General features: G+C 42.2%; 1 protein-coding gene across 6 annotated transcripts in view; it reads left to right on the top strand.

The window, feature by feature from the left end:
• Positions 1-432: 432 nt before the first annotated feature.
• The window catches only part of CADM1 (cell adhesion molecule 1), a 314,254-nt gene continuing 287,915 nt past the window's right edge, over positions 433-26,771 (top strand). For 3 of the 6 annotated variants that reach the window (XM_008521795.2, XM_008521796.2, XM_008521793.2), the window contains exon 1: positions 570-756. In XM_008521795.2, coding sequence (XP_008520017.2) covers positions 624-756 — 133 coding nt within the window. In that variant the 5' untranslated portion in view covers positions 570-623. Of the gene's footprint in view, positions 757-26,771 lie in introns of all 6 variants that reach the window. The other 3 variants (XM_008521797.2, XM_008521798.2, XM_008521794.2) reach the window with 3 other exon arrangements.

Genomic DNA, 26,771 nt, shown 5'->3' with positions numbered 1-26,771 from the left:
TGAGCGGGCTCTCCTGCTCCGCCGGACGTGCAAAGCACGCATGCACTTCTCCCAGATTGTTTTGTCAATCCGGGGACCTGCATTCTCACTCTCCACTCCCGAATAGCCCCCATTTCCCAAAGATCTATTCCTTCGGTGCAAGGTGAGTGACGGAAATTTGCAACCTCTGGTTTCCAGGCCAGATGCACTCGGTTTACCGGTCAGGGGAGCCTCCTGGGGAGATTCTCCAGTCGTCGGTCTGATATAGCGATTGCTATAAACACTCCTAATAAAGGTGTGTAGGAAGCTAGACCCGCCCCCTGGAGCCCGAGCCCCCAAACGCCAGGCGCCCACAACACTTTTTCCTTGATCCCGGGGAAGCAAAAGCGAATTTTAACATAAACATATTTGCATACGCCCCTCCTCTTGGCCCCGCCCCTAGGTGGCGCGGGCGCGCCGCCGAACGCCAGCGCAAGGGGGCGGGGTGCGGGAGGGAGCGAGTCCGCCGGGAGCCGGGTTGGGCTCGCGGCCCTGCGATTGGTCCGCCCAAACCCCGCCTCCAGTGCATGTCATTAGCATCTAATTAGTTGTCCGCTCGGGCTGGAGAGGAAGCTAGCGCCGCCAGTCTGAGGCAGGTGCCCGACATGGCGAGTGCTGTGCTGCCGAGCGGATCCCAGTGTGCGGCGGCGGCGGCGGTCGCGGCGGCGGCGGCGCCTCCCGGGCTGCGGCTCCGGCTTCTGCTGTTGCTCCTCTCCGCCGCGGCACTGATCCCCACAGGTAGGTGTGGGCACCGGCCGGTCGGCCCCCTAAATTTCCTAAGGCGCCCCAGTAGCCGTAGCCATGGAAGGGGGAAACGTTTCCATGACAACCTTCCCCCACTTCCTAAATCCGAAGCGGAGGGAGTGTGGAGAGGAAACTCAGGGCTGAGATGGAAGGGGCTGAGAGGATCGGTGATCCCCCTTCTCCTTTGCCCAGCTGGGTGTGAATTAGAGCCCTTAGGGATGGTTGCACCCACACCTTTCCTCCCCGGCTTTGCGCGGGGTGCGGAGTGGAGTGAGAATGGGGGGCCTGGGGCTAGAGAATATGGGGGAAGGGAATGTTGGATCGAAGGCACCCCCCCAAACCTTCCGGACCCTCCCAAACTCGGTGTTGTCCCCGTAACTTGCGGGTCCTCCCGTCTCCTAGGGCTGCCCGTTCGCCCCCGCCTCTCCAGCGGGCCCCCAATTCTCCATCCCTGAAGCCTCCCCATGGCTGACTAGAGCCGCCTCCAGCGTGATTCCTCACTGGTCCACAGGACATCCCCAGACTTGTCTGACCGCTTCTGGTCTCCCCGCGCTCTGCCTTTCTCCCTTGTGCCCGGAACTGCGCGCCCCTCGTGTCTCCCTCCGGCCTAATCGCGGCCCCTCCGCCCCCTCCGCCTGGCTGCGGGTCTCCTTGGCCCGGGTCCATGCAGGGAAAGTTCCCGCGGCCCGGCCCCGCGGGGGAGCGATTGCTGTTGCCACCTCTGCGGGAAAGAACCGAGAGTCTGCAGCCCGCCTGCCCCAGGGCGTCCTCCGCGGCGAGTGGGGACACTGGATTTCCAGGCTGCCCGTGCTTTTCGGCAGTCCGGGGGTGGTGGAGGGAGCTTTCGCGGCCTCTGCGGCCAGGCGGGCACCCTGAGGGCCTCCGGGCGCCCCCTGCGTGCCGAACTGTCTTGGGAATTTGCCCAGGGGCGGCTCTGCACGCCCGGCGCCTTCCCTGAAGACGCTGAGCACTCGGCACGAGCACGATGTGTGGCTGCCCGTGCGCTGGGCGCGTTGGCGCGGTCGGGAAAGAAGAGGGCAGTGTTTGCTTTTGTTAACAAAAGGGAGCTGGAGCTCTTCCCCAGCGGAGAGGCCGGCCGTGCTGCACCCTGCCTCCTCCCGTTCCCGCCACCGCCGCGCTCGGCGGTCGCGTAGCGTCCCCGCGCCCCTGGCCGCCTGCTGCATGCTCGGGGCGCGGAGCCGGGACCGAGAGGCACGGGGCCGCGGGGGGACGGAGAGGTGCAGGAGGGGATGCAGCAGGGCTCGGCGCCTGCAAAGCCCCTCCTTGCAGCTCAGGAGCTGCAGGACCCGTGAGCAACAAGTGGCGGAGGACACCGAGAGCTCAGCCCCCACCTGCGGAGCCCCCGGCCCGGGCGGGCGCAGCGCTGAGGCCACCCTGCCGCTCCCGGGGCTCCTCTCCGCTTGGGCTGTGCCTTTTGTTTACACGCTAGAGGACACACAGTTACGTAAACACCGCAGGAGACACACTGTAGGAAATGGGGATGTCTGAGGGTGCTACCTTTGGGTTTGGGGAACGCCGGGTTGGTTCCTTCCCCCCAAAACAGGCTTGCAAGGGAGCTCGGCTTGGGGAACCTATCGGCGATGAGTAGGGATGGGAAATCTGGCAGCAGCTTCAGTTCCAGAGCTGAGGATTTTTTCTTCCATGCCACTATCTGTCTCCGGATGTTGTTTATGTGTTTTTCCTCTGTGAATTCTTAATTTATGAGTTACGAGGTAATTGGGTTCAGCCGATGCCGGTGTGGTTACAACTTCATTTCGGGTGATGTCTCTGACTGGATGGGTTCAATAAAATCTTCCTGAAAGAGATCCCTCGTGCTGCTGCATTGTAAAAAGCGCCTGTGTCAGTTAAACGTGAGCGTGAGTAAAGGCTCGGTAACTGGCGCATAATAGAGGCAACAATAGACTTGTATTGGCTGCAAGAAGAGAGGGGAAAAACGCTGGTCGGGGATATTGCCTTTCGACTAAAAATGGGAGCCGTGCAATGCCGCTTGGCAGCAGAGTAGGATTAGATTATACCTCCTCTGTCGAGCCTGCTCGTTGAAGGCACCAGGTAGTAGCAGCAGCACTGGGTTCGTAACTATCTCGCGGTAAGAAGTTGCCTGCGCAGCGAGGGATATATGCTGACTTGGAAAGGCGCGGTCTGGAACGCAATCGTGCATGTCAAAGCTACAAGAAAATTCTGTTGCCAGTTACCATGGAAGCAGCTTCTTGCTCTTGTGTACATCCCTGTTTTTACGCTGGTTATCAGACTTGTGTTCAGATTAGGAAGTAATTGGGTTTGATTTGTACTGAGGGGGTGAGATGACTTTCTTTAAATCTTTTTTTCTCTTAATGCATTTTTCTTGGTGTGATGGCTTTGAGCAGGGGTCTTGGCCTAGCCCTGGGTCCTAGACTCAGAGTAGAGGTCAGGTGTGCAGCGGGGGACTTTTCATCCTTAGTCCTTTTAGTTTGAGCTTTCTCAGAAGCCTCCATTTCCCACTCCCAGGGTTAGAGGAACCTGTTGGTGCTGGCTTCTAACTTCGTGAGGCTTGTTTCATTTCCATCCTCGTGGGGATGGCGATCGACGGCCCTTGTGCAGTAGGTCCTGGTTCCGTCTTTCCTGTAACTGAATGCACGCCTCCACTGGAGAAAATCTCCCATCCCTCCTGTGGTGTTTGGATGAAATGGATGTTAAGGAGATGCAACTAGAAGGGGGTTGTCTAAGCGCACTCCTCAGTATAAATCACGCCTGTTCCGTTTAGGTGCCCACACGGTGTTGTTTCTGATCCTGAGTGAACCATGGTGGATTGCCCTCCTCTTCCATTTTTCAGCATTAGAGAGGATGGCTGAAGCTGGGGGTTTGTGGTGGTGACGGGAAGCCCCGGGGCTGAGGTTTGCTCCTCGTGGCCTGTTGCGGCTTGTATACCCGGGCTAGGGACTTTACAAAAGTGCCGCCCTACTGTTGTTGCCTTTCCCTGCATCAAATTGAATAGCCGCAGGAGGGACTTGCACTTGTCTGTGATAGCTTTGATAGAATATCCCTCATTAATGCCACTTTATATTTACAGTGTGTCACTGGAGACGCACAAGGCTTCATTTAGTGACTTGTGTGACGAGACAAGCTTGCATTATTTGCCTGGGACATTTTGGAGGAACAAGAGATCCATTGAGCAGTCTTTTGAAATGAACAAATACGGAAAAAGGGGGAATAAAAGAGCAGGCAGTTCTCCGGAACAAAGAGCTTTATTCATATGGATGTTGTACATGCTTTATCCAGTTTTCCCCAATGGCCCTCCTGGTACAGGGCAGTGGGACAGGGAAGACGCCAACAGGCAGGACACTTTCGCTTCCTCTCTTACTTCCTGACTTCATGTTCTTATCCGAGTTGGTCCTCGGCTCCCTGACTGCTCATCTCGCTCCACTCTCTCTAAAACCCCAGAAGGTAACGGGTTCCTGGGTCTAAAAGGGAGAGTTTGAAATCCTTTCTCCCAGTACTGAATTTCAGCAGAAGGAAGTGCTAGCTACCTGTTGAGACTGATGGTGGTTGGAGGATGTATTGGTTGAAGGGAAAGAGATGTCACTTTTCTATGACATGGGTCAAGGAATGGTTGATAGCAAATGTCAGATTGGTAAGATGTCTTGCAATTATAATGTTAGCCTTTCTGTTTATTTTTAAAGAAACGTGGAAACTGAAATCCAAAATCTTCATTATTATTAATGGTACTCTTGGAGTTTTAGTGATTTTTGCCCACACCTTGTACATTTTAGCCTCATACATAAGTGAATTTTTATTATTCCTTAGCCTATTTTGCTAAATGATTTTCAGGCTTTAAAAAGTTGATAATATTCCTGTGAATATAAACTGTCTCATTCTCTGGGTTTCTGTATGTGACATTTTAATGCCTAATCGGTCACTTAGTATTTACATTTTAAAAATGGTTTTGTGTGTGTGTGTTTTTCACAAAAGGCCTATTTTTATGTGGGGAAATCTCTTAAAATTGGGCCAAATTAATCGATGCTATGATTTGAATGGAAATTTACCAGCATATGAAGAAAATTTATAAGAGATAAATCCGAAGGATTCAAATGCTGTATCTTTCTCTTGGGAAGAATAGGACTGACCATTATGCTGGGCATTTTTAACTGAAAATTCAGCACAGAAGGGAGAAATCACACAGCGACATCTGTTGCAGAATTGAAAATTTGCTCCTTTGAGTTGGAAGCAATTAGTCCTATATAAGCACCTAATGGTGTCAGTGTGTGTGTGTGTGTACTCACACAAATATAGATATATTTGCAGTTATATATACATATATATGCACTTATACAGAAACTCACCCAACACAATATTCGTATTCTCATTTTAAAGTATTTATTAGAAAATGTAACATTTTAGCACCAAATCTCTTTTTCTTAATATTACCTGTTGAAGAGTTGGAGATTCTTGTAATCATGGAATTTTTGAAAGAGGAAGCATATTAGAAATCATCTGGTGAAATCCTAGTGTTTTGCAGGGAAGCAGCCAAAGCCCAGAGAGGGAAGGACCTTGCTTCCCGTTGAACTGAGGCTGAGTTAGCTACGCATCCAGGGCTAGGAGCAGGTCCCTTGACATGGAGCCAGTGAACCTTGTGTTCCTCCTCCCAGCAGGGATGCCCAGTGAGGGATGTGGATCGTGGGTATGGTTCTTGGCTAGGAATAGTTTGTATTCTGAAGGCAGCAAGATTAATTGTTGCTCCAGGTAATAACCCGTGGATCAGAGGAGTGACCTCTCGGGAGAAAGGACCAGTTCTTGGTAAGTTTGTTTTTGGTGATGACGAATGATTCTAAACTTCTGGACTTTATTTGGCAGCCACAACAGGCATGTCGTCCAAAGCACCTTCATAGGGAAGACCTCTGGATTTGTGTCGCTGTAATAAAAGTCAGATGTGCAAAAACTAGGCTTCAGAAGACTCAGCTTTAGATTTTTAAGCTTTTTATTTGTCTTTTCAAGGATTAATATTAACAATAGAACTGGTTCTACATAACTAAGGAAAAAAAGAAGAGTCTTTGAGTCAAGAACAAGAACACATCTTGATTTTCTTACCAGGTACTCGGTACTCATCACTTTTCTTTAAGCTGAGAATAATTTTTTTCAGGAAAAAATTATTTTACTTTTTAAGATGATCTTTTTCTTTACGTCAATCATATTTTCTTTATTTTTCTATTTTATTATGGAAATTTTTAAATATTTACAAAAGTAGAGAGAATGCCATAATTCACCCTGTGTGCAGATCGCCCAGTTCACTAATTATCCACCTGTGGTCATTGTGTCCTCCGTATGCTTCCTCCCATTCCCAGATTATTTTAAACAAATCCTGGACATCCTGTCGTTTCTTCTGTAATCGACTTTAGAATGAATGTCTATAGGATACATGCTCCTTTCCCCGCTCTCGTAATAACAGTATCATTAACTGAATGTACATCTTCTCAACTGCTATATAGAATTTTTGCCCTACCCTAGCGTTTCGGAGGAAGGTGGAGTGAGGGGTTGTTAGAGGTGGTAAAAGCTGAGGCAGAAACCAGAGAAGCTGGAGCGTGATTACTGCCTGCACTGAGGAGACCCTTTCGTGTGGTTTGGTTTATTTTGAGCAAGGTTTTGTTTGGATCGGAGGAGATGAGTTTTATTGTTGTGTAAATATGGTTGTGTAAATATGCAGTAATTGTGGCTAATCCCTTAACTGTGGCGTGCTGTGGAAAGCACCCATGGAGAGATTGGCCATTTCCAGTTGTTCTTATAATGAATACTCTCCATCTGCGGACTTCTGTAAGGAAAGGCTATTTTAGTTGATGGCTGTGAGATACCTCATTCGTATATTTATCTTTAAATGCCTTCGTGGTCTTTGCGTTTTGTAAATATGTGGCTTAAAAGAAAAAATGTCTTTTCCCATTTCTAACTGGCTAAGTGCTAATTTCAGCCTGTATTCTTGAACTGAAGTGATCACAAAATGCCTTCTTTGTTGTGGGAAACCCATACAACAAGCTGTAAGTATTTTGGGTCTTATTTTCGTAGGATGGGGGTGTGGGGTGGTTGGGAGAGAAAAGACTATTACTTTTACTTCTCAATATTTGCCCCATTGATTTAAAATATGAATTTTTAGTTTCAGCTGGAAATGTTGGAATGCTTCAGTGTTAATTTTTGAACTTCTTTGGTTTCTCAGAAAATAGGTTGGTTCCAGTTTCCATGGTTCGGGAAATGTGAGGTTGTGTATGTGTGTTTTAAGAAGTTCTTTCTCAAATGTATTTAATGTGGACTATAAATCTGAAGCATTTAGTTTTTTGGTTTCCAGCCAAGCAAGTAATTACACATGAGATGGTTTTGAGGGGTCTGAGCAGCCCTGGCCAGGTAAAGACCCGCCTCCTGCACCCTTTTCGGAGCTGGCCACCGCAGGAGCAAAGCACAAAGGAATCCCTACATTCACGGTTTGGGGAGCGCCACCAAAATCGAATAAAAAGCTTTTGTTTGGAAACCATCAATGAAGGAAGGAACCCACTGGAATGTTTGTAATTACAAGTGGCACCTCCTTGTTTAAATTTCAGAAGCCACAGTTTCTTTTTCAGAGATTTAAATTGCAGGCTCTAGCCAGCAGCTGCTGTTGTGGTTAATGGGCACTTTCCCTTTGAAGATCTTCCAGTGCTGGTTCTCAAAAGCTTTGGGTGCAGTTGGCCTTGAACTAGGGTTAGAAGAAGGGGAGATGGAGGTATTTTATACACGCACAGCAGAAGTGACTTGTGGCCTTTATTATTACTCAAAAGAGAGACTTGGCAGTAAGGTTGAGAGAAAGCGAGAATTAAGAAAAATCTTTTATGAGTGACAGGTGTCTTGAACGGGGTGATTATCTCAAGAGAGATGTGAGGTGGGGAAGATTTTTTCTTTTAGTAGATGTTTTACTGGAATATAGTTATTTGACCCAACATTTTGATCTAGGTATTTCACAAATGTTAAATAGGCTTGAAATGAAAGTGCTGTGATATATATTTAAACGCTACTCCCTGTTTGAAGTTGATATTCCAGTGACATGGACTTTTAGAAATGCCTAGAATAGGTATCTTGCTCTTGGCAGTCTTCCTTGGTGAGGTAGGCGCTCTGATTCCTCTTGAGCTATCCAGCACTGGACTGCAATGTCAAGTTGGAATTAAGTTATGAGGTCCCGGGGGTAGAGGGAGGGCAGAATCTGCCTGAAAACAAAAGATTCACCTGCCTTGAATCCCCCATTGTCTGTACCGTATCTCCACTTGGCTTGGATTAACCAAAAAGTTAACATGTCAAAAATTGAACCTTTCATCTTTTCTGCCGTAGGTATCAGCTTTTCTCAAAATCTGCATTATTGCAAATGACACCATCGTCATCCTGGTCACCGAGGCCCCTAAATTTGGCGTTCTTTTTTCCCCTCCTTAGCTTTCACTCTTGGACTGAAATGAAATGGGGCTGATAGTTTCTTCACGACATCCTCTGGAAGCTTCAGTGTCCTCTTCAAACCACGTATTACTATCAGAAGCTTCCTAGCCAATTCCCCTGCCCCAGCCTCTGCGCGTCAGAATTTTGGTCTACCTACTGCAGTTGTCATTCCTGTCTGGACAAGATCATGATGCTTCCCTTTCGGAAATCCTAATCTCGCATTCTTGCTTCTTGCATCAGTTTCACAATCCACACTGTTTTGTCTCCAGGTTGTTCCTTCCTCAGTTGCTTTCTTACTCCCTCTCTAATTGCCCTCATTTCTTGTTACTTTTCAGCCCAATCCTGATGAGACTGGAAGACTGATCATTCTCCAGTGAAATTGAGGAAGAAAATGGTTCCCCTGATCAGCCTTCAGCTGGTTGCCTTTGCATGAAACTGCTCTCCTATCTGTTTTTCTCTTAACTGTTTTAGTTTGTAGACGTAGGCTGGCTGATTCTCCTCACCTACCTCGAGAATAAACATCTTTCCTTTGTGTCTTTCAGTTTAACACATGCTTATCTAAAATATACCCCAACCAAGACATTTCTTTTCCTGCTTTACAGGTGTATACATGAGCATATTTCTTTACAGGAAGCCAAAGTGTATAGATATTATGGCCGTCATTTTAATGAAAATTTTAACCTTTAGAATGCCTGAAAGTTTATTGCTCCTATTTGGTAGTACATGTTTGAATATGGGCATTTACTACAGCATGAAAATGGTGTAATTGACTAAATAAATTACAAGTTGGCAAAGTAAGACTTTCAGACAATAAATTAAGCCCTTTAGGAGCAGGAAGACTCCAGAAGGGTCCGAGTCAGAGGGCATTGTGTGGAGCTGCTGACTTAGCATGAATGAGGTCGGTCCCTCTGAAGATGGTCCAAAATATACCACCTTAGAAGACTGTTTGGTGCTCATGTTTGGTACGTCTGGTTACTAAGTAGTACCTACCTGGGAAACCAGGAGGGACACGTGCTAAAACCCGAGCCTTTATAAGCTGGCGTTTTAAAGAGCTCTGACTTTGGGAGCAGTGCCGCCTAACTAAACGTGTCTCCAGCATCGTGGCACATCGCAGCATTCTAGTCGGTAACGTAGAGGGTGAATTGTCACTGGCTTCAGAAGAAAATGAACCTTTGTTTCTCAGGCTCACTGCTAAACTTGTTATCTTAAGGATCTTTGCAAAAGCTTTATCTGGTAGTAATATCTGCCACAGTTCTTCCCTTATTTTTTTTCTTGTCTGGCGTCGTTCCCCTGCAGAGTTCAGTTATTGCTAGTAGAAGGTTCAGCAGCATGATAATTCAGTGATAGGAAAACTTGATTATCATGGAGTATTTTGGGGCAGTCTTGGGGAAAAGGTTGTATGTCAAAATGCCAGATGTATTGGCTCTTTGCAGAATATGCCTGTGCTAAGCCTAGCCACTCAGATGTACTGCAAGTCTGCAGGGTGATTCTCTCTTTGAGTACAAAAGGAACGTTGCTTCATTTCTCTTGCAGAAACCCTTACTTAAACAATGAAAACTTCAAAGATAGGGAGAAAAAAAAACAAGTTAATTTAGTACTAAATTACTGCTCAAATGGTTTTACCTCTTAAAAGGTTGAAGTAGAGATTAGCTTAAATGACACTGAACTTCACTCTTCCTCGTGCATATCTTGTGAGCATACGTCATTGTGAAGAGACCTTCATGAATGTTAGTTGCTGTTGGTTTCCCTTCCCTGAAGCAAATCTCTCCATCTCAGGGCCGGGTTGGCAAGCAGAATCCCGGTTCAGGTTACAGAACAGTAAATCCTAATGCTTTACTCATGAGTTAAAAATAGCACAAACAACCTACCTTACAGGGTGTTAAAAATAAGGTCATATGTATGGATGTACTTAAGAAGGTGATATTTTATATATATGACTTTTATTAAAACAGCCACTACTTAATGATAGGGGTTATGGCTCTGGCTACTACTGCTCCTAATCACATTTGCAAATCCCTCGCATGTTTGGGAATATTGACAGATACTCTGCCGAAAGGATTAATTCAGTATATACTCAACTGTCTGTAAGGTGAAACCCAAGCACCAAGCGGCAGTAAGATCCCACCTGGAGTTGAATGTTTTGTCGAAGTAGATGAAATCTTCCAGTTACTTTGGAGAAATGGAAAGTGATTATAATATCAAATTTCTGGGCCTTGTAACATAGCGAGGACTTTATTATTTTACTTAACTGCTTATATTTTCTATACTACATTTAATAAAGAGCTTGTATTTCTGTAGCTAACCCATAAAGCGTTTGGTAGAAAAATCGGCATTTAAAAATTATTTTTAAATTGAGTATATGCTTTATCCCAGGCACGGTGTGAGGTGCATTTGTAGCTGAGTAGATTCGTCGCTGTCTTCCAGAAGGTCATAGTTTATTTTTTTCAACTTTTATTTTGAAAAATTTCAAAACCACAGGAAAGTTGAAAGAAAAGTACAGTGAGTGCTTATACACCCCTTGCTTAGATTTATCAACTGTTAACATTTTGCCCATTTGCTTTATCTCTAGCTCTCTGAATAATGTATACACACATATATATTTTTTTCTGAACCACGTGAAAGCAGGTTGCAAGGCATAGTGACACTTAACCCTTGAATACTTTAAGCACATAACTATTCAAGAAATTTTATGTTGATTCGGTAATGTATCTGATATCTAGTCCATATTCAAATTTCCCAAGTCATCTCATTAATATCCTTTATATGTGTTTCCTTTTCCTCCCTGATCCAGAATCCATCGGAGAGGACACACTGGATTTGCTTTTCATGTCTCTTTCTCTTTTAATGTAGAACCGTTCCCCTGCCTTCCTTTTTTTTTTAAAAGGTTTTTGAGAGAGGAGGTGTCTTTTGTGGTGGTAACCTTATGTGGGTCCAGATCCGCTGTTTTGTAAAATGTTCCACAGTTCTACAAATGGTTTGATTGTTTCCTTGTAGTTTGATTCAGATTACAATTGTAGGCAAGAACACCACGTAGCCAATGTTGCCACGTTCTTAGAGCAGCACATCAAGAGTTTGTCATATTATTGGTGATGGTAAGTTTGATCCCTTGATTAATGGTGTAAGTTTATTCACTTAGTTTAGGTGGATTTATAGATTTCTCCTGGTGCTACGGCTGGGTTTGTTTCCCAGTCAGGGAACCATACTACCTGTCTGTGGGTTGTCATATGGTGGCAGCCGCATGTTGTGATGCTGAAAGCTATGCCACCGGGATTTCAAATACCAACACAGTCACCTGTAGTGGACAGGTTTCAGTGGAGTTTCCAGACTAAGACAGACTAGGAAGAAGGACCGGGCCTCCCACTTCGAAAAATTGGCCACGAAAATCCTATGAGTAGCAGCGGAGCATCGTCTGATACAGCGCCGGAAGGTGAGAGGATGGCGCAGAAAGATGGACGGGGCAGGGGTCCCCTCTGCTGTACACAGGGTCGCTAGGAGTCAGAGTCAACTTGTCTGCACTAACGACAAACACATTTCTCCATTTATAATTAATAAATAGTTGTGGTATATTTTGAGACTGAATATCCTGTTCTCTAACGCTTCACCTAGTGGTTTTGGCAGCATTGATAAACCTTGTCTGAAACAAATATTACACCAGTGGGTACAAAATTGTGCTTTTTCTAATTCTGTTCTCTACATTGGGTAGAGGCATTCTTACATAAAGAAGAGCTTGCCTTTCCCCCTTCTCTCCTTTTTATTGAAAATCACAATGGACTCGTAGATTAAAAAAAAAAAACCTCAGTGTGATACATTTCATTTGGGTCCACTTTGGCCAGTGGGAACCCCTTCAGTCTGGCTTTTGTATCATTTTGATATATCTCTGTTGCTTTTTAAGTACTTTCTTATTTTATGCTGCAAGAAGATGTCTCAGCTCACCTTGTATTTTCCCTGTCCCAGACCTGGAATTGGCTATTACACCAAGAAGTCCTGGTTCCTTTTAGTTAGAGAGTAGTATTTAGATACCAAAGAGGTGTGCTCATTGCTATGACTTGTTGTTTCAGTGGACAGAACTAGGAGAGAGATATATATATATGGCAAATATATATTTTTTGCATATATATTATTGTATAAATGCATATTTGTTATAAATAAATAAACTTATTTATATATAAATTTATATGTATTTTTAATTTATATTTATTTACTTAAACCATGAGTTCATACTGAGGCCTTCAATTCCAGTCTAACACCCCAAGGTTCTTTCTCTCCTTCTCCCGTTCCTTATTTGTATCTGTGTTCTCACATGGTGAGAACCTGGGTTCCCAGACACATCAATGTCTTATAATTAATATAAAATTGTTTTGGAATTACTCCACCAAGAGCACTGTAGACAACAAACCTATCAAGTAAAACAAGATATTTCTGCCCTTCTTTTTGCCTTTAAAATAGATCCCAGTGAGGTTGGCAGAGTACTGTGTTCACAAGTTCATGAATTACTTCCTTGTGTGTGTGTTATCAGTGAGATAACACAGGGTCATTTGTTTCTGTTTGGATTCAATTTTAGCTTTTTTCCCTATCGTTGTTGATGTAATTATATATTTTGAACATGTAAATCATCACCATGGCTCAAAAATCAAAATTATATAAAGAAGTCTTACTCTTCCCTGTACTTTCCAGCCCATTCCCACATGCCTTCCTGTAGTAGCCAATTTTATTCCTTTCTCATATGCCGTTCCTATTTTCCTCTTGGAAAAAATAATAGATAGTGGTGTTCTTTCTTTTTAAAAATTTATCCACAAGCCATGTTAATTTCTGCCTATACTCTGTCTCCTTATTTGACAAATCCTGGGTCCTCATGATTTCCATCCATCTGGCTTTAGTTTACTTTAGGACCCATTTTTGTTTTTTTTTTCAATATCTTCCTGTCTCTTCCACTTCTACCATCTAGGGAAATAGTTCTCTTTGGGTAGATGGAAGAATTCTGTATCTACTTTTTCATTTAATTCACCAAATTACTTGCAAGAAAATGGGGACTGCCCCTTTTCGTATAATGCAGTGTTTGTCTGATGTTTAATAACCATGACTTACTTTGCTTCTCATCATTCATCTTTTGTCCTTCTCCTTATCCAATAAATTGGCAAATCTATGTCTCGAGGCTCAATGCCCCACTTCTTCCCACTTTTTTTTTTTAAATTATGGTATGCTTACTTACTCTAAAGTGCTCAGCCTTTTGAATCTTAACCTCAGACCATGGTCTAAAACTGCTTATTGGACATCTCAATCTGGATGTTCCATGGTTATTCCAAATGATATTAATGACAAACAGCAACTATCATTTATGTAGTATCTTTAGTCATCATCTCATTTAATCCCCACCATCACCCTCTTAGTAGTTACAGATGAGGAAACTGAGAGGATGATAGGTTCCTTGTCCAAGAGGCACAAATAATAAGTGGCAGAACTGGGTCTGTCTTCAAAACTCATAGTTTTAAGCATTTAACTGTATTTTCTTAAAATTCAAGATGTCTGAAACTGAACTTAGCATCTTTTTTCTCCAAATCTCCCTTTATCCTGTATTTCCTATCCTAATGAAGGGTGCCACCATATACCCAATGAGTTAAATAATCCGGGAGACATCTTGGGGTATTTCCTCCTTCGCTCTCCTTTCCTCCTATTTGTTGCTAAGTCCTGCTTTTCTCTTGCATTCACTCCTGTCTATTTCACCACCACTGTCTTAGTTTACCCTTATCCTCATTTTATGGATGACGAAAATAGATTTAAGCTGATAGAACAGCCCCTTAACTGGTCCATTTACCTGTAGTCTTATCTCTTGTAATACATCCTTAACACTGCTTCTAGACGGATCTTTCTAAAACACATGTTAGATTGTCCCTTTCTTGCTTAAAATCTGTAATGTTTTCTTGGCACCTTAAAGATGGAGCTTACACTTTTTCAGCATGACCTACAGTGCCCTTCATCACCTGACTTCTGTGTTCCTCTGAGGCGCATCTCTTGCCAGCTCTACACACCACGTTCTTACTTTAGGACCTGCTTTAGGGGCTACACACAGTGTTCTTTACCAAAGTAACTGTGTCCTAGGTATGCCGTGCTCTCTCAAGCCTCTGCCTGTTGTGTGTTACCTCCTCCTCCTGAAGCACCCTTCTCTTTATGGCTGATTCCTGCCTGTCTTCTGAGATCCAGCTCAAGTGCTGAATCCTCAAGGAAACTTCCCTGACCTCTCAGGTTGCTTAGGTGCCTTTTCTTTGTGCCCTTTTTCTTTACTTCCTTAAGGGCTTTTTCTGGCTTATCTTCTTCCTTCCTATCAAACATCCTCTGAATTGCCCCAGGTTCTCTCTGTGCATTTCATATTTGTCCAACTTGTTTCCACCAACAGAAATGTCCCACCCTCCGGTCTTCCGTGTCAGCTTGTTTAAATCCTATGCATACATGAAAACCCGAGTCCAGTGTTTCTTTTTCAAATCTTACATGATTTCCAAACAGAATATAATGTTTTCCTTTCGACTTCTCTGACAATTTCTCTAGCCATTCCATGACATTGAACACGTCTTTCCTTATTATATGTTGACATGTGTCTGTGGATGTGTGTCTCCTTGCCCTTCTACAGGAGCAGCTGTTTCTTATTGAGCTTTGTGTCCTTAACAGCACAGAGCACAATGCCCTACACATAGTATGTGCTCAGTAAACATTTGTTGAAGCAATGAGTGAACTGGAAATTTGGTATCCATTGCCCATTAAATCATTTCTAGTCGTTTCAGCATAAATATGAACAGGAAACATGGTGATATTAATTCAGTCTTGAAGACCAGTATAAAAATGAAGCACTCCCAGGTTGTTTACTGCCTCACCATTTTTTTTCTGTTATATAATCTGATTTCTAATATGTATAGCCTATCTTTTCTCATTTGTTATGAATACTGCTATTTGGATATAGAATTTGTACTAGGCCTTTGTGTTTTTGAATTTAGGTTAGTGGTTGTCTTATTATCAGCCTTTAGAACTATTAATTCTTAGTAGAAGTTATTTGTTTTCTCATAATGGATGAAGAGCTGTCGACGTGCCTGACTTTTTCACAGCCTGAAGGACTGACTTCTAGTGTGTTTGTTCATACTTGGTTGTTGGGCAGTCGTTGAAGACACTTAAACTGCCAGCCCAGATAAGGTAACCTCTTTCCATTTATTTAATCACTCCACAGGCCTGGGGTGGCTAGACTTTGAGTCGTTACTAAGGCCATATCGGCACTTTAGAGTTGAATTAACAAACCAAGAAACTTCTCTCTGAAGCCATCTGCTCCTCTTCGTCTCAGTGTTCATGAAAACCTTGTCTTGAAACTGAGATATATTCTCGGGAGAGGCATGATGAGCATAGGGAATTTAAACCTCAGGGTAACAGTTTTCCTCATACAGTAATAAAGATAGATGTGGAGTCAGTGGCTACAGATCGAAAAATAGATCAGTAGTCGGATCAAACGTGAGAAATGGCTTTTGCTATGTTTGGAAAAAATGAGATGGGTAAGGCAGTCTGTTTTGGGGAGATGCCTCCACTATTTGTGTGACTATATAGTTGGTGCTAAACAAGACTGTGGCAAAATTAAGCTTACAAAGTTAATTGCCTCCAACTGATCTAGTTTTAAACAGAAAGATTTCCTGTCGGTCTTACATAGAAGATGGGAGAGATTTTATATGCAGGCAGAGGGAGAGATTGCTACCATTACCTTTTAATTTAAGACAAGTTTGGAGTTTGTTCTTTCCTGTGAATATAGAGGTGGAACCCACTCTAACCAGAGTTTATTGCTGTAATATTTTTTAAATGCATTTGTGACACTGATATATCTGTGACCTTGTAAAGGCGTTTTTGAGGGGTGGGGGTAGCTAGCCTTTTTTCTCACTGTCGTAAGTGGTGTCTGCTCAATAACTCTAACGTCCCGACAGTGTTGGAAGGGGGAGGAGGACTTATCATAACTTGTGTTTTATGGCCTGTTTCTAAAGTATTCCCTTCATATTCACATCCATCCATTTAGACTTCTCTTTTCCCTGCCTAAGGCGTGCATCCAGCCTAGTCTGTGTTTGGTGCTTTAAATGCTTTGAATTATGGAGAATTGTAGCGTTTTTATCGATGCTTCCCTTGTAGCTGTATAGCTGTGTATTGTCTTAGGTTACACAGCTTGCATTTTTTAGACATTGTGTGTGGATTATTGCAATTAGTTGAGGTTTGAGTGGAATGACACGGCTTCCTTGATTTCTGCCATGTGCCGTTTTCCCTCTCTTGGTAGACGTTTGTTCAAGGATTGCCTTCTTAAGCAATCCTTCAAGTTAGAAGCATTAAAGCCTTCCTTTCCACCGTAAATCTTGGTAAATATATCTATCAGCATGACCTACTGTCAAGTAAATAATGATTTGTAGCGATATTCTAGAAAAATTATATCTTTGAAATACAGATTTTGTCAGCGAGTTAATGTATAGTGTATGATTGGTATTACCCAAGAAAAAGAAAAGATTAATTAATCAGTTCCTTCTAGAATTAGATGGCTAATGCTTCAAGCATCCTATTTAAAAACAATTGCATCTAGGTCCTGTTGGCAGGATTGCATACTTCATTATTCTGGTCATTTGCATGAAAACAAGTTGATGATTCTTTAAATAACCACCCCATTCAGTTTTCTTTTTCTCTTGAAATGTTATTCCTCCAGCATTCCATTCCATTCATACAGAAGCGTGAATCAGGTCTTAGAAAGTCAGAATGTCAGGCTGAAGTAGTAGCAGAACTTTTCCTCACCTTTTTTTAACCAAAAATGATCTCCTATTTTCATATTAATTTACATCTCTTTATCCTTGTTTCATACAGTGAGTGCGTACAGAGTTATGCTTTAATAGAATATTTTTCAAGGTTTTTGAATTTTTTTTAAGTGAGGCTGTCACCTTCAAGATTTTGACCTGAACTTTTCATGAACTAAAGGAGCAAGTAGAAGATAGACCAGAAAAAAAGAGAGAGATGAATATATAATCTCCTTATAATGGAATAACTGATCAGAGTTAAATTCATTTTATAACATTTATCTGGAGCTAGCACTCTACCATTTCAACAAGAGAGGCTTCGCATTTATGTATTTCATCTCCATAGGATTCCCTTTGAAAAAAGCCTTCTGCTTTTTTTAAAAAAGGTTTGAAAACCACTGGCCTAAATATAATGAGTTCTTCAGGTTCAAAACAGCAAGGCTGTAGAGAATGACACCCAGTTTACCGAGAAAAGGTGTCAGGGCTGAGGCCAGAGACAGAGGCAGTAAGGAGGAACACTCATTTGCATGATCTTTGCATATTCTCTTTGTGGCCACTGCAGATAACTGGATAAGAAGCTGAGATTTCAGATCACTGTCATCTCTGTCTTTCTGTCAGAGGGATAAGGAGTAGCATGGAGTCAGAGTGTAGAAGGCTTTCCATTTAAACAAACAAGGTCTTGAAAACATGGGGAAGATTTCCACCGAGAAAGAGATGAGAAGCAAGGACAGCGTTCCAGGTTGAAGAACACTGTGAATAAAGTTTACAGGTAGGAAAGCTAAAATGGTATGTGATGGATGGGATTAGCAAAAGATAGCCGGGGGGCCAGATTGTGGAACAACTTTGAATGCCAAATTTGGATTTAATTCAGGAGGTCATTGGGGACTATTGAAGGGATTGTGAACAGTGAAGTAACATCAGCTTGGTGCTTTAGGAATGTGAGTCTGGCAGTGGTTTATGATTAGATTAGAAATGAGAGATTGGTGAGGAGTCTAATAGTTCAAGTAAGACTTAATGAAAACTTGAACTAGGGCAGTGGAGGAAGAATGGAGACAGAATTGAGTGGATTTGGTGCCTGAATGGAGAATGGGGATTGAGAGAAAATAAAAACTAGAAATGAAGGTGTGCTTTGATTTTGAACTTGAGTGGCTTAGGATAATGGCTATTCCAATGAACAGAAATGAAAAGATCATATGAGTGTAGTAAGGGAGGACAATGAGCTTGGTTTTGGATATGTTAAACCTGAGCTACCGTTAGAACAATGTGGAAATGTTTAGAGAAGGTAGTTGGAAATGCGGTATTAGAGTTTAGGAGAGAAGTTGAGCGTAGAGCTAGAGCTACAGATTTGAAAGTCATCAGTAAGGCGTTGATTGCTGAAGTCCTACACTATGCATTGATTCAGTTACTTATTTGATAGACATAGATTGAAATGCCCAGTGTGTGCCAAACATTGTGTTAGGTGATGGAGACGAGTACATGAGAGATCCTGAAGGGATGGTGCGTAGAGGTAGAACCTTACGAAAGGTGTGTTTTTAGGGGACACAGTAAGGAACTGTGATGAACACCAGGAAGGACTAGTCAGAGGACCAGAGGTTAATGTAGAAGGAGGAGGCGGTAGTAGGTGGGAGATAGTCAGGGTTGATGTGGGATGGAAGTCTGTTAACTAAATTGCTACAGAGTTGTGAAGAAGGGAAGATCGTCTTCAAAGTGAATAAACTCTGGGGAGGAGGTTCTGTAAGAATGAAGTTAGACTTAGGTAACTTAGCCAGTCACACAGCTGGGATGTGACAACACTGGAACTAGATTCCAGGTTTTTGGACAGGCATGTACTGCATTGAGCCCAGTTGTCATTGTAGTACACCAGGACACCGAATTCTGCCTCTACCGTGCTATGGGGAACTGTGGTGAGCCTGTTCAGCCCGTCCATATTACTTAAAACGTTTAATTAAGATTCTTGAGGTTGTGGTATTGAATAAAGAGCAAATTAATGAACCTCGCAACTGTCCTTGTGTTTCGTGTAATGAATGACAGCTCTGGCAGGCATCAGCGTGGAGGGAGGATAGATGGAAGCTGTTTTCCTGGAAGCGCGCTTCTTTAACAACCACCACCAGAGAACAAAAACAAATCCTAGTGTAGCACAGGGAGCACTTTCAGGATGGCAGGAAGAATCTAGGTCAGCTTAACGGCAGCTCCTGTTCTTTAGGTAGATTAATGTTTGCCACCCTGGTTTTCAGCATGCTGTGCAAAGTCCAGAAAGACTGTGCGTGGTCCCTTAGCGTGTATTAGTCAGCGGGGGGTCACGAATTAAATTGATGTGTGGGAGCATTTTGATTTACACTTGAGCAGTGAGAGTGTAGCTCAGGCCTAATATGGCAACCTGCTGAGTTGTAGTCTGCATTTCCTTAACTGTTTTATGCAAGAGTTAGATCCTTTTGGAATTTTTGCATATTACTTTTAGGAGATGACTGGTCTTCTCCTATAGGTAGGATGATCAGAAAGTAGCTCAGTTTAGCAGTGGAGTCTGAAACTTGAGCTGGCTAGTCTAGCATCTTTAGCATCCCTTTTCCCAGCCACATGCCTCTCCAGCACTGTTCAATAGAACTTTCTGTGGTGAGGGAAATATTCTGTATCTGTGCTGTCCAATATAGTAGCCACTAGCCACAGGTGACTATTGGGCACTTGAAATGTGGTTAGTGCAACAGAAGAGATGAATTTTTAATTTTGTTTAGTTTTAACTAATTTAAATAGCCACGTATGGCTAGTGGCTACTATATTGGACAGCATAGCTCTACACTAAAAATTAAGACGCCAAATTCTCATGCTGATCATTAGCATTAACTGGTGAGAAGAGGTTGGAAAGAGGAGTTGAGTTAGGATATTGACACTCACTCCAAATTCAGTAGATTTGTATTGAATCTTGGACTCAGCTATTGTGGGCATCCAAATTGTGCATTTTTCTCTACCTTTCTCTTGCTTTTCATGTGTAAACGTTTCTGGAATATCTTAATTGTCCTTTCTTCATTTGAAGAATTATCCCTTTTGGCCTTCGAGAGGTATAGTTCATCTTGTGCACAGATTAATAGCTCTAGCTTTGTCCTTAGAAAGCTAAATCTTGAAGGTTACTGTTACATGACTGTACTGCCGTATGCCAATTCGCATTGTTATCTTTTTTTTTTGTGATGCTGAAAGTGAGTGAAATGTGAAAAAAACATTATTCATTTTAAATAGTTTTGACTGCCAGGTTAATGCGCCTCTTAAGCGGAGCTTCATGAGGTCTGGCCATAGTAACTGCTTTTAACTTGATTTAAAGTTCTTAAACATTCTGAATTGCTTCACCTAATCTTTTTATACTGAACGTACAATTTTCAGGCTCTTTTTTATTTTCAAATCCATAACTGACAGCTGCTCAACACCTCATTCAAATAGTTTTAAGAGTTTTAGAGAAAAGTTGGGACAGGCTGGATTTACTGACATCAGTAGGATTGAGATACTGTGGATTTAAAGATGATAGAGAAGGAGAAAGAAAAATATGAAATAATTATTGCATGTTCACTGCTTGCCCAATGACAGTGATTTGAAGCCTAATAACTAACAAAACTGAGAGATAGCAGAAGGACATTTGAGTTAACTTTCAAAACTTAACATAGGGGATGAATATTCCATTTGAAAACAAGATTTTCATGTGCGGTCCCATTTGTTTAATTACATTTTAAAGAATGTTGATGCACAGAAGTGTATGCGTACTAAAACTTCACTACAGACTGTTTTTGAAATATATTCTAGAGATTCTGAGAGACTGTAAGCTCCTTGAAGGAGCTAACTCTTCAGGGGAGTCTGCGATGTCTAGTACACAGCAAATATTTCTCAAATGAAATCGACCATTTTATAAGAGAAACAAGGTCATAAGATCTTCTACCTCTACGTCCAATGACAAATGGAACTGCCCTGTGACTCAGCTCAAGAAGGCTCTGTGCTGTAGTACTATAGAGAAGCTTCAGGGTGTAGCGTTGGTCCAAGAGTTAAAATTAATGTGACTATAAATTTTATCCTCAGCCTTTTGATGCCCTTTGCGTAAATGCTGCATGCATATCTCTGTGTGTGTTTCTGGGTATGTGTATCACCTCCTATGTGCTAAGCACTGATAAAAACTAGATTTACAAAGGTGAATTGTATAGGGACTCTCCCCTCCAGGGACTTATATTTTAGGTTCTTGTGCAGGAGACAGTAAAAATAACAATGCTGTATGCTAAGAACCATAACAGACATAATTTGGGAATGCTGCAGAAGTATAGAAGCGGAGTACCTAACTCAATATATAGAATCAGGGAGGACTTTGCAGGAGTCCCTTGAGTTGGGTCTTGAAATATAGGTAGGAGATAGCCATCCAGATGGTATTAGGCATTTTTCCAGGTGGAGAGATAATATGTGGACAGATCTGGAAGTACAGAAAGCACGGGGGATGCTGGGAACTGCAAAGAGTTTGGCATGGCTGGGGGTAAAGCCTTTGAGGAAGTGGGAAGAGATGAAGCTGGAGAAGGTACGTGGGAGTCAGATTATGGAGGACCAGCTTGGAGGAATTTAGTCTTTATCCCATGGAGAATGTCAATAAAGGGTAGGGAGGGTGGGGTGAGGAGAATCAGACTGGCTGCCTTTGTAATAGATTGGGAGGATTAATGACCAGAGATAGACGAGTTAGGGAGAAGCTATGGAAGACCAGCTGAGATTATGAGGGGCTTAATTAAGGGACTTGCTATGCAGTCTGGGAGGAAGTTGGTTTCAAGATATATTTAAGAGGGTGGAATTTCATGACTGAACAAGGGAGTGAGAAGAAGAGAAGTCTAGGTTAATTCTCAGGTTCTGGCTTGGCCACCTAGGTGGGTGATAGGTCCACTGACCAGGACAGAGAGTTGAGAAGGTCGACAGTGGATGATGTGCGTAGCTTTGCAGAGGTTGGTGGAGTATCCAGGTGGAGATATCTAGCAGCAGTCTACAGCACTCATTTGGAGCCGTGGTCATGGATGAGCTCTCCTAAGATGAATGTATACACTGGGGAAGAAGAGAAGGGGAGCCAAGGACAGAATTTCAGGGAACATCAACAATTAAAAGGAGGCCGAAGAAGATGAACCAGGGAAAGGAATGAAGAAGGAATGGTCAGAGATTTTGAGGAAAAGCAGGAATGGTATTTGTCTTGGGATCCAAGAGAGAAGAGAGTTCTAAGAAAGGGAGGGGGAAGCACAGTTAAATGCTACAGGGAGGTGTAACATTAGATACAGGGGGCTGTTCATGGACATAGCAATTAGGCATTTATAGGGGAGCTCTGCCTAACAATTTCAGTGCAGCGGTGAGTGGAAACCACATGGCAGTGGGTAGAGCAAATGAGGCAGGAATACACACAAGTGTTTTAAGAGTCTTAGCTGGTGAAGGTAGGATGAGGGAGAAGGAAGTGGAAATAAGATGTAAGATTGAGGGAAATTTAAAAAAATATGTATTTTTATATTAAAATATATATTAAAATTATATTAAATATATATAATTTCATATTATGTATATTTAAATTAGTGAGACTTGAGTATGTTTATATATCTCAAAAATAAGAGGTAATGGGGCTGGCCCTGTGGCTGAGTGGTTGAGTTCGCACACTCTGCTTCAGCGGCCCAGGGTTTTGCCGGTTCAGATCCTGGGCGAGGACATGGCACCGCTCATCAAGCCATGCTGAGGTGGCGTCCCACACAGCACAAGGGCCTACAACTAGAATATACAGCTATGTACTGGGGGGCTTTGGGGAGAAGAACAAGAAGAAGAAAAAAAAGATTGGCAACAGTTGTTAGCTCAGGTGCCAGTCTTAAAAAAAAGAAACAACTAAGAGGTATTCCAGAGGGAGATAGAAGATGGAGAAGTGAGAGTTGGTCACTGGGGGAGCGAGGGCCTTGGTGAAGGCCAGGAGGAGGCATTTGCTTGAAAAGGAGGAGGGAGAAGAGATCATTTTTTTCTTCTGAGATGGAGGTAATGGGAAACGCCTTGAGAACACCGGTGTGTTGTTGGACGGCATGTGGGAGGGCTGAGGGCCTGAGAGAGGGAGGGTCTCCTTGGGAAAGCTGGAGGAAGTTGTACCTGCTGACGGTGGAGGGAGCCGTGGGGGATGGGATGCTAGAGGGAGAGATGGGGAGGTTTGAAACACCCCCTGCGGGAATTCAGAAGGTTGCAGATAGCACCTGGCTGAGGTTGGAAACCTCTCCCTTGGCTGCTGGCCTCGCCTGGGGCGGCAGACTGGGTGCTCCTCCTTCCCAGAGAGATGCTTTGCTACTGGCGTTTTTCCTTGGTATATTCTTTCCTTCTAGAGGGAAGGCAGGTCAGTATATCACCGACCTTCAGAGTTGAGGGGACTTTACAGATCGTAGGGGCTAACCTGAGCTTGTAAATGAAGAAACTGAGGCTCAGAAAAGTAAAGCGACTTACTCAAGTAAATCCAAGGCCAGGACTGAGCCCCTGACTTGCAGCCCAGGGCTCTCTTTCCTCTACCCTTGCTACCTCCTTGATAAGGATTATGAATAAATCTCGTTCATTATAAATGCTCTTAATATTCTATTTTGGACACAGGGAATTCTATACCATTTTCTTTCTCCCAACTTTTCTTCCCTTCTCTCTGCCAGGTTCAAGCAGGTATAACCATATTCTAGAATGCTAAAAATAAGTAGGCTTGTCTATTTTTTCCTAAGTGTAGATGCTGTTTGCTCAGATGAGAATATTATTCGGGACTTGTAAAGGTAGTTCTTAAATGGGGAAATGTTTGGAATTTCTAGTCTTATAAACTATCTAATTTTAAAGATAGGTGAATGTGTTCGTTCATGCATTTATTCATTCCACGTTTTGTTTGTTCTTTATTTCGAGAGTAAGTAGCTACTAGGTGCCAGGCATTGTTACGATGTAGTAGCACAGAATTCCCGTATCTGTCCGAATATCTGTTGAGAATTGGCTTTCATATTATACACTCTCCATCTAGAGCATCAAGTTTAATATCAGTAACTTGTGAATGCCTCTTTGGGATCTGCCATCTACGCCTTTAGCCTCCACAAGAGCTAAAGCAGCAGATAATAGCGTATCTGTTGGATAAACACAGATTTGGCAGTTGTGATTTAGTGTGGAGCAGGGGACCCTTAATTAATTATCATTGTTTATAATACATTTTTCTCCTTTGTTTCCAAGAAAGAGAATAATTCAGCAATACGATTGATAAATAAAACATGAAAGGTCAGTTATGGTTGCCCTGGTAACTATATTTCTCAGCAAGTATTTTGTTTGCCATGAAATGTGTCCTGGGTGATTTCCTGGAAATCAGACTCTGAATGTCATGACTTTTTGTATTCGAGTTTCTTATGCACTCATTTGGGAGTGACAGTTTGGTAGGGTTTTTTGGGTTGGATTTTGAAGCTGTGTGTATGATGGGGATCCTTGTGTTTTTTCTTTTTTTTGGAAGACAAACAGAAAACTGATTTGTGTGAATCTATTTGAGTCAAAGAAGAACTTTCAAGTCTAATGTGGAATTTAAGAGTATTTGAATGATTTTTGAGATACATGAAATTTCTTAAAACTGGAATATTTTTATGTAGAATGTAGACAAAGCATATTTTCTAATAAGTGTTCAGGAATGTGTTAAAACATACCTTTTGATTTAATTCCTATGCAATTAATTTTGAGTAGAATAAATTATTCTCAAAAACGTATTAAAGATGAAAATCAAAATAATTAAGCAATTAGAGCAATTGCTACCTTGAAGATTTTTGGTAGTATGAATTAAAGTTAAGTGGATAATTAAAAAAAAAAGTTTAGCATATTCTATGACCCCAAGCAAGAACCTACTTCAAGGAATTCAGCATACGGAAATAGTTTAAATATATATGCAGAAGTGGGTAACTGCTGCATTGTTTTTAATAGCAAGAAATTGGAAACAACCCAAATGGCCATCAGTAAGAGACTGGTTAAATAAATTATGGTCTGTCCTGATAATAGAATACTTTGTAGCCATTAAAAAGAGTGATGTAGATCTATGTCTACTGACAGGAAAAGATTTTCAAGATATATATCAGTAGGTTGAACAAAAGCACCTTGCAGAATACTGTATGTGTGGAATGATCCTATTTTTCTTACAAAACTTATATTTCATGTATAATTAATCTATAATGCATACTATGTAATTAGTCTATTCATTTCAAATTTGAAGACTAACCACAAAGCTATTAACAATGGTTATCTCTGGAGAGTGGGATTATGAAGGCCTTTTGCTTTCTAAGTTATATTTGCATATTGTTTGAAATTTCTATAACGAATATGCGTTACCTTAGTAAAGAAAAGATACAAAGCCTACTCTTTAAAAGGTCCAGAGAAGTCAGCTGAAATGGATGCTGCATGTAAGTGCCCTAGACTTTGTAGAAACCTTTTATTTACTGTTTGTGTCTGCATACCTCGGACTTTGAAGAAGTGTTTATATTTACGTCTCCTATGCCCTTTACCCTGACTGATTTTTAACTCTTTCCTAGATCTCTACCAGCTATTTTATCTTCTCATGTTTCAGTAGTTTTCCAGCATATGTTTTTCTTCAGATGATCGTTTTGCGAGGTAACCTGTTTTATTTCTATTGTTTAGTTGCTGCCGATTATGCTTTGATGGACTTTTGCTTTTTGTTGAAAGAATTTTTGGTGGCCCAAGTTCTGGATTTCTTTTATTTTAAAATTTTGTAAACTCTATATACCAGAGAATTTAGGAATGGAATTTGTGGTCTTCAGGATTTCATCTGGTTGTGATTTGCTAGATCCTGACTGTGGTACTGAATGTATGGGGGGGTGTGTCTGTGTTCATTTGATCCCAGTCTCTCTCTGGACTCCAGTTGCAACAGCAGTCTGGAGAAGAGCTTTTCCGTAGTACTATCAGTTTGTCTTTTGGGACAGTGCAAACAGGATTAGGAGGAGAATGCACGTGGGCCAGCCATTTATTGCCATTGTCAGCGTCTAAGCTTAGTTTGTTAGCCCACACAGTTGGAGCAGAAAAGAGCGACTATTTCCGACCCTCGCTGAGAGGGAGGCTGACTGAATACAGTGATGGTATACGTTAGGGTAAATCTGCGTAATGAGTAGCTCTTAGGTCACAGTGCTGACACTGTGGATATATTTTATGGATCTGGCGACTTAATGCAACTTTAGCCTTACATTTGTTATTTTCTCCCCTTCTGCCTTGGTTACTTAAAGCTGGATAGGTACTTTGTTTTCTTGGAAATAACCATTGCTGGTCCTTGGGAAGAGTATGAAAATATGCTTTTAAAGAGGTTTTGGATAAGAGGTTGCTATATGATGGATTAAGTTTTTCAGTAGTTTTTTAGACCATGACGCATGCAACCGTATGCACAATAAATTACTGCGTTCGGTATACCTTGTTGTTTTTTTTTTCATTATACTTTCATATTTCCCTTCTTTTCCCTTTTCTGTCAGTCCAAACCTAGCTGCTGTATCCTGTCCACCTTAATCTGTCCATTCATTTTTGTATCCTAGCCTACCCTACTGTACCCTACTCTATTCTGTCCTGTCCATTTCTAGTCTATTTCATTTAAACAAATGCTGGGTGAGACCCAATGAATTTATTTTAAGACCCACTATTTGAAAGTCATTGAAAGGAAAGATGGCAGATTGTAGTAAGTAAAATTGCCAAAGTGCTTGGATGTTATATTTATTTCTTTGATGTTGCCTGTCATTTTCTGTGGAAGTCGGTGTGTTGTTAGCTTTCGCTTATGGTGTGTGT

This window comes from Equus przewalskii, chromosome 6 (assembly GCF_037783145.1).
Source record: "Equus przewalskii isolate Varuska chromosome 6, EquPr2, whole genome shotgun sequence".
NCBI lineage: Eukaryota > Metazoa > Chordata > Mammalia > Perissodactyla > Equidae > Equus > Equus przewalskii.
This window is presented reverse-complemented; position numbering and strand designations above follow the sequence as displayed.